Source organism: Scaptodrosophila lebanonensis, unplaced genomic scaffold (genome assembly GCF_003285725.1).
Source record: "Scaptodrosophila lebanonensis strain 11010-0011.00,11010-0021.00 unplaced genomic scaffold, SlebRS2 tig00000042-arrow-arrow-pilon, whole genome shotgun sequence".
Taxonomy (NCBI): domain Eukaryota; kingdom Metazoa; phylum Arthropoda; class Insecta; order Diptera; family Drosophilidae; genus Scaptodrosophila; species Scaptodrosophila lebanonensis.
Genome location: NW_022060544.1, coordinates 19,551 through 36,335, shown reverse-complemented (window position 1 = coordinate 36,335; position 16,785 = coordinate 19,551). Strand labels below are relative to the sequence as shown.

Sequence of the window (16,785 nt, the reverse complement as noted above, 5' to 3'; positions counted from 1 at the left end):
AAAACAACAAAAAAAGTGCAACCGAGAGAACTAGGCATTTATTTTTTTTCTATTCTTTCGTCTTATATTCTTTTTTTTTGGGTCGTATACGGCCTTATACTTAAATTGATCTATATCCGATGTGAGCAAAGCAGCACGGCCGGGTGTGTAGAGAGGGAAAAAAAAGAAATAAGTGAAAACCAAAGAGAAAAAAAAGAAAAGAGAAGGCAACAAAAAAAAAAGGCAAAACAACAAATAAAAACCCCTTTGACTATACGTTTCGAAATAAAATTTTATTAAGCATGGCGACAAGTGAAGGTATGAAAAGTGCATGTTTTTAAAACCAAAATTTCAACATAAAATTTTACAAACAAATTAAAAATCATAATTAATGTGCATGTAAGCAGCAACGAGCCTATGCAGAGCGCCTCAACGGAAAGATCTTTCGACGTTGGACGACAACTGTAAGTAGAACCGTTTGAATTTTATTTACTTTCATGCAGAAGAGCACGCGTACAAAAACAAAAAAAAAAAATAAATAAAACACCTGTTCATATGCGTCATATGTCTGCCTGCTGGCCATGTAAAGTCTAATTTCCGCATTATTATTATTTTTTTTTAAATCACCGTAATAACGTTATACTTGATTGCGGTCATTACTTACTTAAATTTATGGCCAATCTTTACAAAAAAAAAAAAAAGCGATGCAAGAATTTATAACACTTTAAATATCAACACTTTCTCTTACATCAAATTTTTTTCCTATTATATTACGATCCATTTCAATTATTAACCATCTCTTACAGCCAAGCCGTTGCTTTACTCACCTTGCTCAATTTATATTTACACTAGTATTTTAAGGCAGTCATATGTTTACCTATTCTGCTACTGGCTACGAATCCAGTGATAATTAGCTTTAGATTTCTATTATCGGTTAATGTACGGTCACTTTTTTTTGGAATTCCTTGAAAATTATGATTTTAGTTTTTAATAAAAAGTTTATAATGTTCGCTTAAATTCCGCCTAACATTGATTTCCGCTAGCCACAGCATGTAGAGGTTCAAAGGGGTCATTTGCATAATTGTTTTTGGATATAAATGACCAAGGATGGGTGGGCCAATACTTCCTCAACACCATCAGGGGAATACCAGAGGTGTGTTCACTTGTGTTACGTGGTCTGCCAACCCGCGATCCTTTTGTTAGTCATATTCATGTATATCTTTACCGGTTTTTTTTTTGGCTTCCCCACAGCACGCTTTAACTTTAAATAATAAGCTTAATGAAAGGCCGTATGATTGGAGAGACCTCGAACACCACCCACTAGCCGACGAGCCCGAGCCGGAACATATAGCGTGCGCTCTCCAACATACACACACCATCTCGCCTACTCTACTGGGATATGTCCTATACCCGTTACAGTTATAATTTCATTTATTATTTTGGCGCCCAACGTGTGGAGCCCAACTTTTAGTTGTCAATTTTATTTCGTATTTTTGGCTTTCAAATGTTAGGCTTCACAAGAACATAAATATGACTGATACACTTTTTATTCTTTTCTGCAGTAAAATCTTTAGTCTTTTCCAACAATAGCTTCTCGTACGTTAGTCGCAATTAAATTTCTTTTTCCCTTTTGTAGTTTAGCTACATTTTTGTTTATCGTTATCGCTATGTTTTCTTTTAATTGCAACTATCGTAAGGAAAAATAAATCTCTTTTAACGTCATTTAGGTATATTTAGCAGTTAGACGCATTGGACTGCAGGGGATTGGTTCTCTACAGAGGGTACGCCTGACCACGGCTACTGTTTAAATTGCAATGACACTGTATATCTATAACCATTTCTTCTGTCCTTTCTTGTGTACCGCTTTGGTGACTGTCAGACGCATAGGAATACTGGTGAATAGTTTCTTTGAAATGTCAGCAGGCCACGGCTGATAGGAATTAAAGCGATACCAATTCCTTTTTCTATTTTTATTATATGAGTTTCTGCAATTAGACGCATAGGAATTCAGTACGATCGGCTTTAAGAGCTGACTACTGACCACGGATAATGTAGGCATTCAAATAGTAAAAAAGTTCAATATCATTGGTTTCTAAAGACTTTTTGTTTGCGTTATGGGGTGCTTAGGAATACAGGCTGGGTTAATTTTCTGTAATTGCCGCCTGGCCACGGCTCATAATGAAGACAAGGTCACGTAGGTTTGGCATCAGAATAACACCGTCATACCGGCCAAGCGTTGGCTTGCGTTGAGTTTGGCGTTGTTGTTCTTACGACAAACACCAGTGTTCTTTCCTCTTACCCCGCTTTGGGAAGCAGACACATACGTACACAGGCTGATAAACACTGATAAGAATCTCTACATATGCTGTTGGTTAAGCGTGAAATCATAGACTTTTGGTTTTTGATCGTTACCGTTTCGCTATATTTATTTTTTTAGGTTTAATTTTTAGTTTTTCGCTTTTGGGTTTGTTGTACCTATATCTTAAGCTGCAGCAATAGTTTTGTTGACGTGCAGACAACAACAACATTTCTTTTTTGGTTTTGTTGACATTTTAGTTTCGCTGTTTTGATTTGGGATTTTGTTTTGCATTTATTCTTGCAAGTGTTTTGCTTGCATATGCATTGAAGTATTAATAGTAGCTTCGAGATGCCACTAAATCGGTCTACAGAAACCAGTGCCGAATCGGCAACTGACCTTTGCTTTTTATGCAAGGGCAACTTACAGGATTTGGAAACACATAGGGTGACTTGTGGACACATATTCCATAAGGCATGCATTACAACGCATTTCCATGCCTCAAATTTATGTCCCGTTTGCAGAGAGGTTTGCATAAGTAAGCCTTTGGCAAAGCCAACAACTTCGGCTTACAACACAAGGGCACAATCTCGACAACAAGGTTCGGCTAGCACGTCCAGTGAGGCAAGGCGAACTAGTGTTAGTCCAAGCCCACCTAATACCGTCAACCTCAGTACTGTTGGTAATTCAAGCCTTTCTCCTGAGGTCGGAGCAGCGATTGCAGAAGCTGTTAAAGCAATGCAGACTGGATTAATGCTGGAGTTAACTGGTCAGATAGGGAGATTACTACAAGAAAATCTTGCAGCTCAATTGTCAGCTGCACCAGCGGCAGCCACACCAGCGGCCCCTGCAGCAACGGCAGAATCAAGAAACATATCGTTAGAAATACCAGATCAGACCGCTTCTTTGCAACAACTATTGGGCATTGGCTCTAACAATGCCATTAACATACCATCAACGGCACCTCCTAATGCATCGCCTCGTTCGATCAATTCTAGCTTGTTGAGTAGACCCGATAAAGTTGGCCAAATCATTACTAGCTGGAAACTTAGATTTTCTGGTGAACGCAGTAGTTTGTCTATTGATAATTTCTTATACCGGGTTGAGGCTTTGACTCATCAAACTTTGGAAGGAAATTTCGATTTATTATGCGGAAATGCTAGTACGCTGTTTGAGGGAAAAGCTAGCGATTTCTTCTGGCGTTTTCACAAGTCCAGTGGACATATACGTTGGCCAGAGTTATGCGCGGCCTTACGCAAACAATTTAGGGACACTCGCACCGACGTGGATATCCGCGAATTAATACGCGATAGGAAGCAGCGCGAGAAAGAAAGCTTTGATGCATTTTATGATGCGATTGTGCTGCTGACTGACCGTTTGCAAACTCCACTGTCGGAGCAAACGTTAGTTGAGGTTTTGAGGCGCAACTTGAAACCAGAAATTCAGCATGAAATTTTGAATCTGCAGATCAACTCTGTTGAGCAGTTGCGGGAAATTTGTCGCAGGCGCGAATGCTTTTTGGAAAGCATTAATCGCACGCAGACTTATCGTAAAGCACTTCCGTTCAGAACTAACGTAGCTGAAGTAGTCAATGGAGGTAATTGGGAAGAGGCTTCTGAGTTTGGGGAAGACGAAGTTCCTTTAGATATAGAAGCGTTAGCATTAGTCTGTTGGAACTGTAGGAAGGAGGGTCACCGCTATCAGGACTGTATTGCCAAAAGAAAAGTGTTTTGTTATGGTTGTGGAGTGGCAAATACCTACAAGCCATCATGTCAGCGATGCTCAAAAAACGCGAAAGCGAGCACCCAAGGCAGTCGACCGCCTCAGATCGCTCACCATTCTCGGTCGACAAACACGGAGTTGTAGACCAGTATCATAATAAAATAAACTCAACTATTGTTGAAAATATACCGGACGTACCACATTTTGAGACTATGCCTGACATTACGTCATGCTGGCCTCACCGAATTCAGATTTTAAAAGAATCCGCCAACTTTCCAACGTATCTTCATCCTGGTAAACGTTCGCGCAACACAGCTAGACTTAAATCTTTTTGGCATGCAGCGAAAGTTATCTCGGCTATTGGCAAAAATGCTAAGGACCAACGTCCGTATGCAGATATTAAAATATTAGGTCGAGTTGTTTCAGGCTTATTAGATACAGGAGCATCAATGAGCTGTATTAGTGGACAATTGGCCCAGGAAGTTATACGTAGCAAGATAGGACTCAAAAAGATTCTTGGCAACGCTTGCACTGCGGACGGCAGTAGTCAAACAATTTTGGGACGAGTGACATTACCAATTGAATACAATGATAAGAAAAAGAACATTGTATTCCATATAATACCTTCTCTTAGTCAAGACTTATACTTGGGCATAGACTTTTGGAACAGTTTTGGGTTACTTCCATCTAATTTGCAATTGGCAGAAGTAGATAGGGGTACACACAATTTGACTTTGGCTCAGCAATCGGAATTGCAGAATGTTATAGCGCAGTTTCCATCGTTTGCCGTAGCTGGTTTAGGTAAAACACATTTAGTATCTCACTCTATAGATGTGGGCAACGCCAAGGCAATAAAGCAAAGACATTTTCCAGTATCGCCAGCGGTTGAAAAACTTTTATATGCTGAGGTCGATCGATTGTTGAAGCTAAATGTCATTGAGGAGTCAGACAGTGCCTGGTCCTCGCCTGTGGTGTTGGTCCAAAAGCCTGGCAAAGTGCGGCTCTGCTTAGACAGTAGAAAGGTGAATGCAGTTACGCAAAAGGATGCATATCCTTTACCACAAATTGATGGCATACTAAGCAGGCTACCAAAGGCAATGTTCATAACGAGTTTGGATTTAAAAGATGCTTTTTGGCAAATCCCACTCGATACCGCATCTCGCGACAAAACCGCTTTTACCATACCAGGTAGACCTTTATATCATTTTAAGGTCATGCCATTCGGGCTCTGCAATGCTCCTCAAACCATGTCCCGCTTGATGGACAAGGTAATACCAGCGGCTCTGAGGAATGAGGTGTTTATATATCTGGATGATTTATTAGTGGTTTCAGATAGTTTTCAGGCGCATATGCATGTTTTGCGCAAAGTAGCTTCTTGCATACAGGCAGCCGGCTTGACAATAAATTGCGAAAAAAGCAATTTCTGTATGCGTAGCGTAAAATACTTAGGCCACATAATCGGAGAGGGAGTAATACGCACAGACCCTAGCAAAGTGTCAGCGATTGTAGATTTTCCTTTACCTCAGAATTTAAGGGCGTTAAGGCGTTTCCTTGGTATGGCCGGATGGTATAGAAAGTTTATAAACAACTTTGCTGGAGTCACTGCTCCACTAACAGATTTGCTGAAGCAAAAGCGTAAATTTACTATGTCTGTCGAAGGAGAAAAAGCGTTTGAAACTTTAAAATCAATGCTTAGTTCTGCTCCACTTTTGATCAGTCCCGATTTTTCCAAACCTTTTTACTTACATTGCGATGCAAGCAAGACAGGAGTAGGTGGGGTTCTTGTACAAAAGTCAGAAGCAGGAGACGAAATGCCGATTGCATTCGTATCTAAGAAATTAAACAAGGCCCAAAGAAATTATTCTGTCACCGAGCAGGAATGTTTGGCAGCCATCGTATGTATCAAACGATTTCGTCCGTATGTTGAAGGGCATGAATTTACAGTCATTACCGATCATGCCTCTTTAAAATGGCTTATGTCGCAAACCGATTTACATTCCCGTTTAGCGCGTTGGTCGTTAAAACTGCAGGGTTTTCGATTTAATATTGAGCATCGAAAAGGCAAATTAAATATTGTGCCAGATGCGCTGTCACGCGTAAACGAGGACGAATTAGCAGCAATTGACTATAATAAGGGCCTAATTGTAAATTTGGACTCAGAACATTTTAAGTCAGCTGATTATCTGGATATGGTCGAGTCAGTTAAAGCCAACAATGACCAGTTTCCGGACTTGAAGGTGGTTGACAATATGCTGTATAGGCGCACCGTGCATACAACGGGTGATCAGCTACACGACAATTATGCTTGGAAATTGTGGATACCTAAGAACTTGGTCGAGGAAGTACTCCGCAATGCCCATGACAATCCGTTAGCATCACATGGCGGGATCCATAAAACGTTGGAACGAGTCCGGCGTTACTATTTTTGGCCTGGTCTTGTTGATGATGTCAAGACGTACGTAAATGCTTGCGAAACTTGCAAGATGACAAAAGCACCGAATTTTCCGATGCGACCACCTTTGGGCAAACCTGCGGAGTCTGAGAGATTTTTCCAACGTTTATACGTTGACTTTTTAGGTCCATATCCTCGGTCACGCAGCGGAAATATTGCCATCTTCATTGTTTTAGATCATTACTCTAAATTTGTTTTTCTGAAGGCAGTAAGGAAATTGAATGCAGAAACGGTTGTTAAGTACATGCAGCAAGAATTGTTTCATACATTTGGGGTGCCCGAAACTATAGTATCGGATAATGGTTCCCAGTTTAAATCTGAAGCATTTCAAAAATTCTTGCGGGAAAACAAAATTTTCCATTCACTTACAGCGGTGCATTCGCCTCAGGCAAATGCTTCTGAGCGCGTGAATCGCTCAGTTATAGCAGCCATCCGTTCGTATATTCGTCCAGATCAAAAAGACTGGGATGAAAGTTTGAGCAGTATCTGCTGCGCTTTACGGTCTGCTGTCCACTCTGGCCTCGGCACAACACCTTATTACATGGTCTTTGGTCAGCATATGATTACTTCAGGTTCAACGTACAAGTTGCTTAAAACGTTGCGCCTTATTGAGGATAGAGCGGTTGTTTTCTCAAGAGAGGATTCGCTCGATATTGTGCGCAGTAAGGCGCTTGAGACAATGAAGAAACAGCAGCAGAAGAACGAAAAAATCTATAATTTGCGGTCGCGTGAGGTTTCTTATTCAGTTGGACAAGAAATCTTCCTTAGAAATTTTAAACAGAGTAATTTTCCAGCCGGATACAATGCAAAGTTAGGACCAGCTTTTGTGAAAGCGAGAGTTCGACGTAAACTTGGAAATTCTTATTACGAGGTCGAAAATTTGCAAGGGAAAATACTGGGTCGTTATCATGCGAAAGACTTGCGTCAGTAAGAATTTGTTTTCTTGCAGCGTCTGGTGTTTTCAATCTTGCGTTTGCTTTGAAACCCAAGATTGAATTTAGCAGGGGGGAATTTGTAACGACGCTGGCGGCGAATATCGTAAATTAAATTGCATTCCCTTAGTCAAGCAGTTCATTGGCTATTTATGTTTACGCACTGCTTGTTTAGTTACGGTTTGAATTGGCGATTCGTCTTAGCGCCAACTGCCTATGATCGCATTTTTTATTATTCTTGCCTTAGCAGACGAAACAAACAAATTTTCCATAATTGTTTTTATATATGTACAAAAAAAAATTATTTTCTGCAGCCGCACGGCTATCGGCCACCTATGGGTTATTTTCAGTATTGCTCAGTGGCAATATTTGCTAGTTGTCAGTGGCCCTTTCTTCAACCTTGACCTGTCAAAGGGAGATTGTCAGAAGAGGGGGTGAAGCAATTTCCGCAAAGAAAAGTTTTCTTGCGTAGCCTCGGCATCCGGATACTTTCTTTTCGCTTGAAGATCGCATGGGAGCAGGTTGTGCCCAATATACTCTGGCTGGCAAATATATGGTCATACATATAGTATAACCTATAGTCCGTTTCAAATTCGGCTGGGCCAAAGCGTTAAGCCTGCTGCAACAAATTTGGAGAATTTGCAGTAATCTTTCACTTCAATTGTGTTAGCAAAAGGAATTCTGCCTGGTGCCACTTCCGGATATCGGAATTGGCACTTAATAAAAAGTCCAATCCCCATAAAGGGCATTAACCTTTGCTTATCGCTTTGATGGGCACTTGCTAGAGCGACGACTAGGAAAAGGGAAGTGCACGGGAGAAGGAGGCGTGCTAGAAACGAGATCGGCGCTTCGCTCAGGCCACTGGAACGGCGAAAAGAATCACCGCCTCAGTTGCGTGGATCATATCCGATATGACGGTCGTCGGCTTAAGCTAGGGCACCTGTTTTTTTTGTTGCGTTTCCGTGCACCGAAAAGGTGGCGAAGCCCCAGGTGGCTTTAGTGAAGAGGGCCTGCGTAAAAAAAAAAAAAAAAATTATAAAAACTATATATATGTAAAACTATACACAAATGTGGGCCCTGCAAAAACAACAAAAAAAGTGCAACCGAGAGAACTAGGCATTTATTTTTTTTCTATTCTTTCGTCTTATATTCTTTTTTTTTGGGTCGTATACGGCCTTATACTTAAATTGATCTATATCCGATGTGAGCAAAGCAGCACGGCCGGGTGTGTAGAGAGGGAAAAAAAAGAAATAAGTGAAAACCAAAGAGAAAAAAAAGAAAAGAGAAGGCAACAAAAAAAAAAGGCAAAACAACAAATAAAAACCCCTTTGACTATACGTTTCGAAATAAAATTTTATTAAGCATGGCGACAAGTGAAGGTATGAAAAGTGCATGTTTTTAAAACCAAAATTTCAACATAAAATTTTACAAACAAATTAAAAATCATAATTAATGTGCATGTAAGCAGCAACGAGCCTATGCAGAGCGCCTCAACGGAAAGATCTTTCGACGTTGGACGACAACTGTAAGTAGAACCGTTTGAATTTTATTTACTTTCATGCAGAAGAGCACGCGTACAAAAACAAAAAAAAAAAATAAATAAAACACCTGTTCATATGCGTCATATGTCTGCCTGCTGGCCATGTAAAGTCTAATTTCCGCATTATTATTATTTTTTTTTAAATCACCGTAATAACGTTATACTTGATTGCGGTCATTACTTACTTAAATTTATGGCCAATCTTTACAAAAAAAAAAAAAAGCGATGCAAGAATTTATAACACTTTAAATATCAACACTTTCTCTTACATCAAATTTTTTTCCTATTATATTACGATCCATTTCAATTATTAACCATCTCTTACAGCCAAGCCGTTGCTTTACTCACCTTGCTCAATTTATATTTACACTAGTATTTTAAGGCAGTCATATGTTTACCTATTCTGCTACTGGCTACGAATCCAGTGATAATTAGCTTTAGATTTCTATTATCGGTTAATGTACGGTCACTTTTTTTTGGAATTCCTTGAAAATTATGATTTTAGTTTTTAATAAAAAGTTTATAATGTTCGCTTAAATTCCGCCTAACATTGATTTCCGCTAGCCACAGCATGTAGAGGTTCAAAGGGGTCATTTGCATAATTGTTTTTGGATATAAATGACCAAGGATGGGTGGGCCAATACTTCCTCAACACCATCAGGGGAATACCAGAGGTGTGTTCACTTGTGTTACGTGGTCTGCCAACCCGCGATCCTTTTGTTAGTCATATTCATGTATATCTTTACCGGTTTTTTTTTGGCTTCCCCACAGCACGCTTTAACTTTAAATAATAAGCTTAATGAAAGGCCGTATGATTGGAGAGACCTCGAACACCACCCACTAGCCGACGAGCCCGAGCCGGAACATATAGCGTGCGCTCTCCAACATACACACACCATCTCGCCTACTCTACTGGGATATGTCCTATACCCGTTACACTTCCAGGGCGAAGTTGACCACACGGTGGAGCTGTTCCGGTGTTCCGTGACTTCTTCGAAAACCAAATTGCCATTTTGGAATTCTGCGCGCCACGGCTTCGAGCTGGAGAATCCGGTCCAGAATCACGCGTTCCATCATCTTCCCGAGGGCAGGTAGCAGACTAATCGGCCTATATCCATCTACTTCAGTATGCTGTTTCTCTGGCTTTGGAATCATCGTAATTAGCGCCATTTTCCAGCAGTTTGGAAAGTGCCTCAGCCTGAGTATGTTATTCATGAGCAAGACAATATACAGCAGAGCCCTTGTGGGGAGCAGTTTCAGCGTCCTGTTGTCTAAAAGGTCTTCTCCAGGCGCTTTTTTTACCTTTAGATTTTTTATCTGCTGTACCACTTCTTGAAGTGTAACTGGGCTTGCAGGCAAGGCCATTTGGAATGGCATCTCCAGCCTAAGCTCGACTACCCTTCGCCTATCTGCTGTTGTAAAGTCAAAAGGCTTAAATCTTTCCTCTAGGCTGTTTGCAAAGATTTCAGCTTTCTGCTGACTGGAGTAGCTCCATCCACCTGTAGGATCCTTAATTGGAGTCTTAGGGATGACCAGCCTCTTAAATCGCCTCGTAAGCTTCCAGAGCGAGTAATTAAATGATGCATCTGGACCAGCACTTTCCAATATGTCATCAATTCTGCCTTGTCTGATTTTAGCAAGCTCTTTTTGCAGTCGATTGGACAGTCTTTTGTAGATTTGATGAATGCGAGTATCTCCAGTTCTTGCATATTCTTTCCTGACTCTTCTTTTCAGGCTTAAGAGCGCAGCAGCCGTTGGTGGTAGACTAGCATGACTATGTTGGGTTGGCAAGCGTAAAGTTTTCGGTGCAGCAGAAGACGCAGCCAGTGAAATGTTCTTCATGAGGATTGATATCGCGTCTTCGATATCCTCTGGGCTGTTAATTTCGACGTTCAGGTTAATTCTTCTTTCGAGATCGGCTTTAAAAACATCAATACGGGAGCCAGGTGGTAGAATATATTCCCTCTTGGGATTATATTGCGGTGCATGATGTAGCGTCGCTACTACTGGAAGGTGATCCGATGCGAGCTCATATTTTGTTTCAACGGTGAGTCTGTTTAGGGCAATCCTGTTGACAATAAAGAAGTCTAGTGCAGAGGGGTTAAGCCGTGTGTTGTAAGAGTAGAAAGTTGGCTCTCCAGTAGCAAGAACTTGGCAAGTAGTACTAGCTATGGCCTCTTGCAAACACCTTCCTCGCCTGCAAGATCTGGAATTACCCCACCATTGGTGTTTTGCATTAAAATCACCGCCTACAATAAACTTATCTCCTAAGGTTGCAAGCAATAGATCAAAGTCGGCCCTGCACCAAGCTTCATTGGGAGGAAGATATAGGGAGGAGACTTTGATGCTTCCACCATTCGTCGGTAAAGTTACGCTGGCCGCTTGGATGCTTGTTTTTAGAATTGGCTCATTCTGTGAATGAGCGATACTTGATCTAATGATGACTGCAGAACCACTTTTAGCGGTGCCACTAGGATGATTAGCGTAGTACTGGTCGTATCCTGGCAAATATGCGTTCAAGCCAGGACGCATATGCGTTTCGGTTATTAACATGATATCGATCGAGTTTGAACTTAGGAAAAGCCTGAGTTCATCATTGTTTTTGACCAGGCCCCGTGCGTTCCATAATCCGATTTTTAACAGCGGATTTAACATTTGGATATTAGTTTTTGTACCAAGTCACGGAAGGCTCTATTGGAATCCATATTTTCCTGTATGAGCTTATACATTTGATCCATTCTTGCGTTTAGATCTAAAATCGCCTTTTCCAGCATACTAAATTTGTTGTTTAGATGCCAATCTTCGGCGGAACTGTGTGATCGGGGCGAGTTTTGGTTTGTTGGCGCGCTGGTACGTTTTTCTCCAATTGGCCTAGCTGCATCAGCATAAGAGAAGCCACTCTTAACAGTAGAGTTTGAGATAAACTGTACTTTAGTGCCTTGGTTATTTGGGTAACTCCTATTGCTACCGATAACTAGTCCATCTTTCGGCAACCTCACAGCTGGCTTAAGTTTTTTGGCTAGATCAATTCTTACCTTGCAGCCTCTGAAGCTCGACATGTGGTCTTCGCCGCAATTAGCGCATATAAATTCCCCATTATCATTCAGGTTACATGATTTTGAGCCAGTATCATGGTCCCCCGAGCATTTACCGCAAACCGGCTTTTTAAGGCAATAGTTCCTCGTGTGCCCGAAATCTTGGCATCTGAAGCATTGTACCAGCTCTTTACTCTGTTTGGCCTTTGATATTGTAACCCTGTGTCTACCAATTTGAGTTATTTTTAGTGCCTCAGCAACGTTGGGTGCGTTCTGGAGGTTAACGTAAAACATATTTTGTCTTGTTTTAACATTATTTATGTCCTCACCATCCTCCTCATTAATTTGAATGTTACGCCAGTCCGGTTTTCTGGGGCAATATATATTCAAAACTGTAAAGCCCTTGTCGGTAAAGGTGCGCTCTATTAATTGCCTGGGTACATTGGGATGAATATCTCTGAGCACCAATCTGCAGGGTTTGTTCTCCTTCAACTGGTGGTGCCAGAATTGACAATTTTGATTGGACAATAATTTGATTATTGCACGAAACGCATTCGAATTCTTCGTATAAATACGCGAGATCCCAGATTTCGATGTGCGTATGTCGTAATCGTTAGGGGAGACAGCAGAATTGAGCGCCACCTCCAGCTTATCCAATTTGTTGACTTGTGGCACACATATAGCAGGAGGCTTAGGAATACTACTTCCCTGCTGGAAACGGCTGGCTTCATTTTGCTGGCTCGATGGATCTTCGGAATCTGGCTCTTCCATTTCCATAATGGAATCAGCTTCTTCCGAAAGGGCTGCAAATCTATTATTTTGAAGCGCTGGCGGAGAGGAGGACGCAGTTCGTTGTCCCTGGGTTGTATTGACAGGAGTTGGCTTATTTTTTTGAGCCGATTTTAGTGACTCGACGGCTCCTTTCCGCTTCCTATTAATACCGGGTACTGGCATTTGAAACGAGCAAAATTTGTCCAGAGTTGGATTTGCAACTAAGTTTGTGATTGAAGCCGGTGTACTCACAACGGCGGGTGTGGAGCACAAACTGCCATTTGATGTCGCTACTGTAGTATACATTGATTGAGAGTTCACCACAGAAAATGTTAGGGTACTTGTAGTCGATGTACAAGTGGTTGAGGCAATCCAGTTACTGGTTGAGATTGACGGCTTTAAGTATGGTTTTCCCATTGACATATGCAAGTCCTTGGTTATTTTTGCTCTCAGCTCCGAAGGTGATTTACCAGAAATTTTTCTCATCTCCACGTACTTCGGCAGCTTATTGACTACTTCCTCAGCTGCTCCGAGAGCGGCCGAGTCTTCATCAGCATTCATTTACGTGAGATAAGATGACTTGCAAAACAAGCAAAGAAGAAAAATTCTGGGCTGTCTCTGCTCCGATGACGTGTATACGTCAGCAGAGCAGCCCCATACAGCAGATTAATTGTTGATTGGAATCCAAGAAAATAAGGATACTAAACGATTGCCAAAAAGCCAAGGTGAAACTAGGTTTCCGGGTGGTTTTTTTTTTTTTTTTTTTTAACGCACTATACGCGAAATAATTGAAAAAGAGGAATTTATTACAATTTTTCACGGAGCGCACAATAAAAAGTCGACTAGTCACTTTGACAGCTACCAGGGTTGATCAATAAACATCAGAAAACATTTTGGACTTAACTTTCACTTGGCCTTGCTCCCGCTTTTCTGCCTACCCCGCCTCCTGCCAGGACCCTTTCTCTGTTCAGCGCTTATCACTTTGTTTACGCATTTTAAGTACAAGATTGTTATGTGTTGATTTCCTTTAACTGACGCGTGCCCCGCATATGTGAAGCGTCGTTTATGTTTATTTTTGTTCCTCTTTTTTTCTTGCCGCCCATGTCGCGTATGCGCAACGCAAAGTTTGTTGAGCCGCTGCTCTCACATGTCAGCGCCATGGTGAGGCAAACAAATGAAACAACAAACAAAGCGGCACACAAGAGTAGGCGGCAAAGTTTTAAAGTCTCATGCTCGAAAGACCGCAAATCTGTTGCATACTTGCGGGCGTGTTTAAAGTCAACACTTTGAGCGCTCCGTTGAGCAATTGTGTTGACTTGATTGACTGTTTTGGGGGGCTTAAAGACACTTAACGGGTTGTTTGTCGGGTAAGTCAAGTGACTTCAGGCCAAAGCTATAGAGTAACTCATACACATTGGCTCAGCACTCGAGTACGAGGCATTAGTGTATTGTTTTGTCGATATCGTTCCTAGACTGAGGGACTGAAGAATAAGCTTAGCAGACGATGGAGTTGATTAAATTTCAGTTAGTAAATAACTAAGTATGTGAGTAAATACTAATACTAATTTCGTATAAACCTATTTTGAGAATTTCAAAGTGCGGCTTTCCTTTACACATTCAAACTTTCTGATTCCAAATTCAATGCTTTCAGCTATATCACTAAAAGATAGTTTGGAGGACATCTTTTTTCGATACATCGCTTTGGATAATTGATATTTCATTTTCGATAATTTAATATTTCTGTTTCGTTACTTCGATTCTCATTAAATACCTAAGGATGCTGCACTCTGTATGCATTGTTTGTATTTTTCCCTTTCACTTTTTCTGCTAAATATCAATATATATAGTATATCCATACTCAATACTCTTTGCAGACCTAAACATTTTTTGCACTAGAAATCCAAAAAATCGAATATTCAGTCATAGGAAGCCCTGAACAAATATTACAAATTTGTTCATTCGTTTTTGAACACCATCAAAATTCAAGAGTTGTAAAGAAAAAAGTTGTTAATTTGAAAATGTTCAGCTTTTTAAAGGGCGCCCCCGAACCCATACCTATGAGCTTAAAAGGCTCCCTATTGCCTGACGTGGCCCGCTTTAAGCCCAACGATGCCACTGAATCACAGTTCTATAATTTCATACGCGAATTCTGCGTTATCAACAATATGAGTCTGGAGACAGCCATTCGATACTCCCGAGATGCTTGGCAAACGTTGTCCCACCAACAGCGCAAGCTCTACGAACGTGAAGTAAGTATGGAATAAATGCGGTCCTCGAACTGAAAGTTGTTCCCAAGCAGACTCAGCCGTCCCTGCCGCAGCCAAGGCTAAGACTCATTCCCAACTGTCTGGCCAATATACGCAATGAAGTGCAAAAGAATAGGCGTGTGCGAAAACAGCAGCCAAAGACTCGACAAATGCAGCGCCAGAGCTTAAAGAAGACTTCCTTGAAAACCAAAACGAGACCCGCTCTTAAAGTGAGTAGACAGCTGAAAGGGAAACGTAGACCCAGACCAAGGACCAAGGCAGTCAGGAAAAAACCACCAGCGAACGGTGGCCGTAGAAAAGGGCCCGAAGTGCACCCCCTTTGCCAAATGGAAACAATTGATCTCACATGGGAACAACCAATACGAATCAAAGTAGAGCCCACAGATAGTACTTTGAAGGCGCCCAAAGCCAAACTTAAAGCCAAGGGCACCCCCAAAAAGCGTAAGGTGCCGAAAAAAAAGAAGAAAAATTAGTTGTTCGAATGGCAGTGTCGATTTTTTTATGTATACTCCGTCCCAGTATTTCCAATAAAGTTGTTTAATTTATTATAATATATATTCACAAACATCCTACTGGTTTGCTGTTCAAGGTCGTATTATCGTAGAATAGATGCTCTCAACTTCATTGCGGGTAAAAAGTTAAGCTCGGCTATTCTAAGACAACTGGGGTTGCCTGGCATCTTCGTCTTGTGAAGCCGTCTCGATCTCGCAGTGAATAGTCGCATTATCGCAGAATTGAGGATCATAACTCGATCAGTGACTAAAAGTTAAGCTCCACTATTCTAAGATAAGATTGACTTGATTGTTATCACTCAGAAAGCTACTAGATTTCACTTGTTACCACATTAGTCCAATCAAAGATAAGGTATATATAGAGGTTTCGATCTATCAACACAAGAAACACTCTAATATGTACCTTGTTTTCGATTAGATTACATATTATTCAGCTTTACCAGAGTAAAACAATGTTCAGTATGAATCTTAGATAACTCACTAAGCGATTGGTTTTCAAATTGGATGTAATCATCATAATTTAGGGTCATTTCCTCTCCTTGGCAATTCATTCCAATAAAAATACTAACAGTATATGTTATTAATCTAAGTGATTTTGTACTTCGAAATGAATGTTGAGACACGTAAGTTTTTGGTTTTAAAAATAATTCATTGTCGGTATTGCGGTTATTTCTACTTCAGCTTAAGAATGAATCTTCATTCGTAGTCTGCTACTGTTTCTGTTTCCACTCCCAAGTAATACTTTCTCTGCTTTTCTTTACAGATTTACCAAAGTTTGGAGAGCTGCTGCAAAACGTCACCGTGCCGGTAGGACGTGAAGCCGTTTTGCAATGCGTCGTCGACAATTTGCAAACTTACAAGGTAAGTTAGAAACGAAGTCGTGTATGGGGATTGCGTGCTCCCAAAATGTAGGCTGTCGCTAATATTTTCGCCGATTCGAACAATTAAACTGCCAACACCTGCTGCCTGCCTACCAGATGGTAGGCACGAGCTCGAGAGCCGCTAATGGAAATATGCACTGTCAGACACACAATTTACACTTCATCAAATTGAGTTTGTGGGGGGTGTAGGGCAGTGCAGGTGTTGGGGGATGGAAGTAGGGAATTTGTAAGCGTGTGCTCGTAAAACGCATAATGCGTGCCATTTTGTTGACCCTTTTGTTTGGGTTTTTCACTTGGGTTCGTGCCCCCGGGGCAGGCACGTTCCAAACCCCTTGGCACTACTTTGATTTCGTGACCCATTGCGGCACAGAAGGAAAGAGGGGAGGAAGGGTCGAATG

General features: G+C 41.2%; 2 protein-coding genes across 2 annotated transcripts in view; both read left to right on the top strand.

The window, feature by feature from the left end:
• Positions 1–16,785, top strand: part of LOC115622103 (lachesin) — a gene marked incomplete at its 3' end in the record, with an annotated part of 60,423 nt that overhangs the window by 24,404 nt on the left and 19,234 nt on the right. Inside the window, exon 3 of the mRNA XM_030515945.1 lies at positions 16,270–16,367. Within this exon, the coding sequence (XP_030371805.1) occupies positions 16,270–16,367 (98 nt within the window). The remainder of the gene's footprint in view (positions 1–16,269; positions 16,368–16,785) is intronic.
• Positions 14,683–15,561, top strand: LOC115622107. The gene is made up of 2 exons (XM_030515949.1): positions 14,683–14,976; positions 15,027–15,561. Exons 1-2 carry the CDS (start codon positions 14,746–14,748, stop codon positions 15,465–15,467), a joined length of 672 nt encoding a protein of 223 aa, XP_030371809.1. The 5' UTR covers positions 14,683–14,745; the 3' UTR covers positions 15,468–15,561.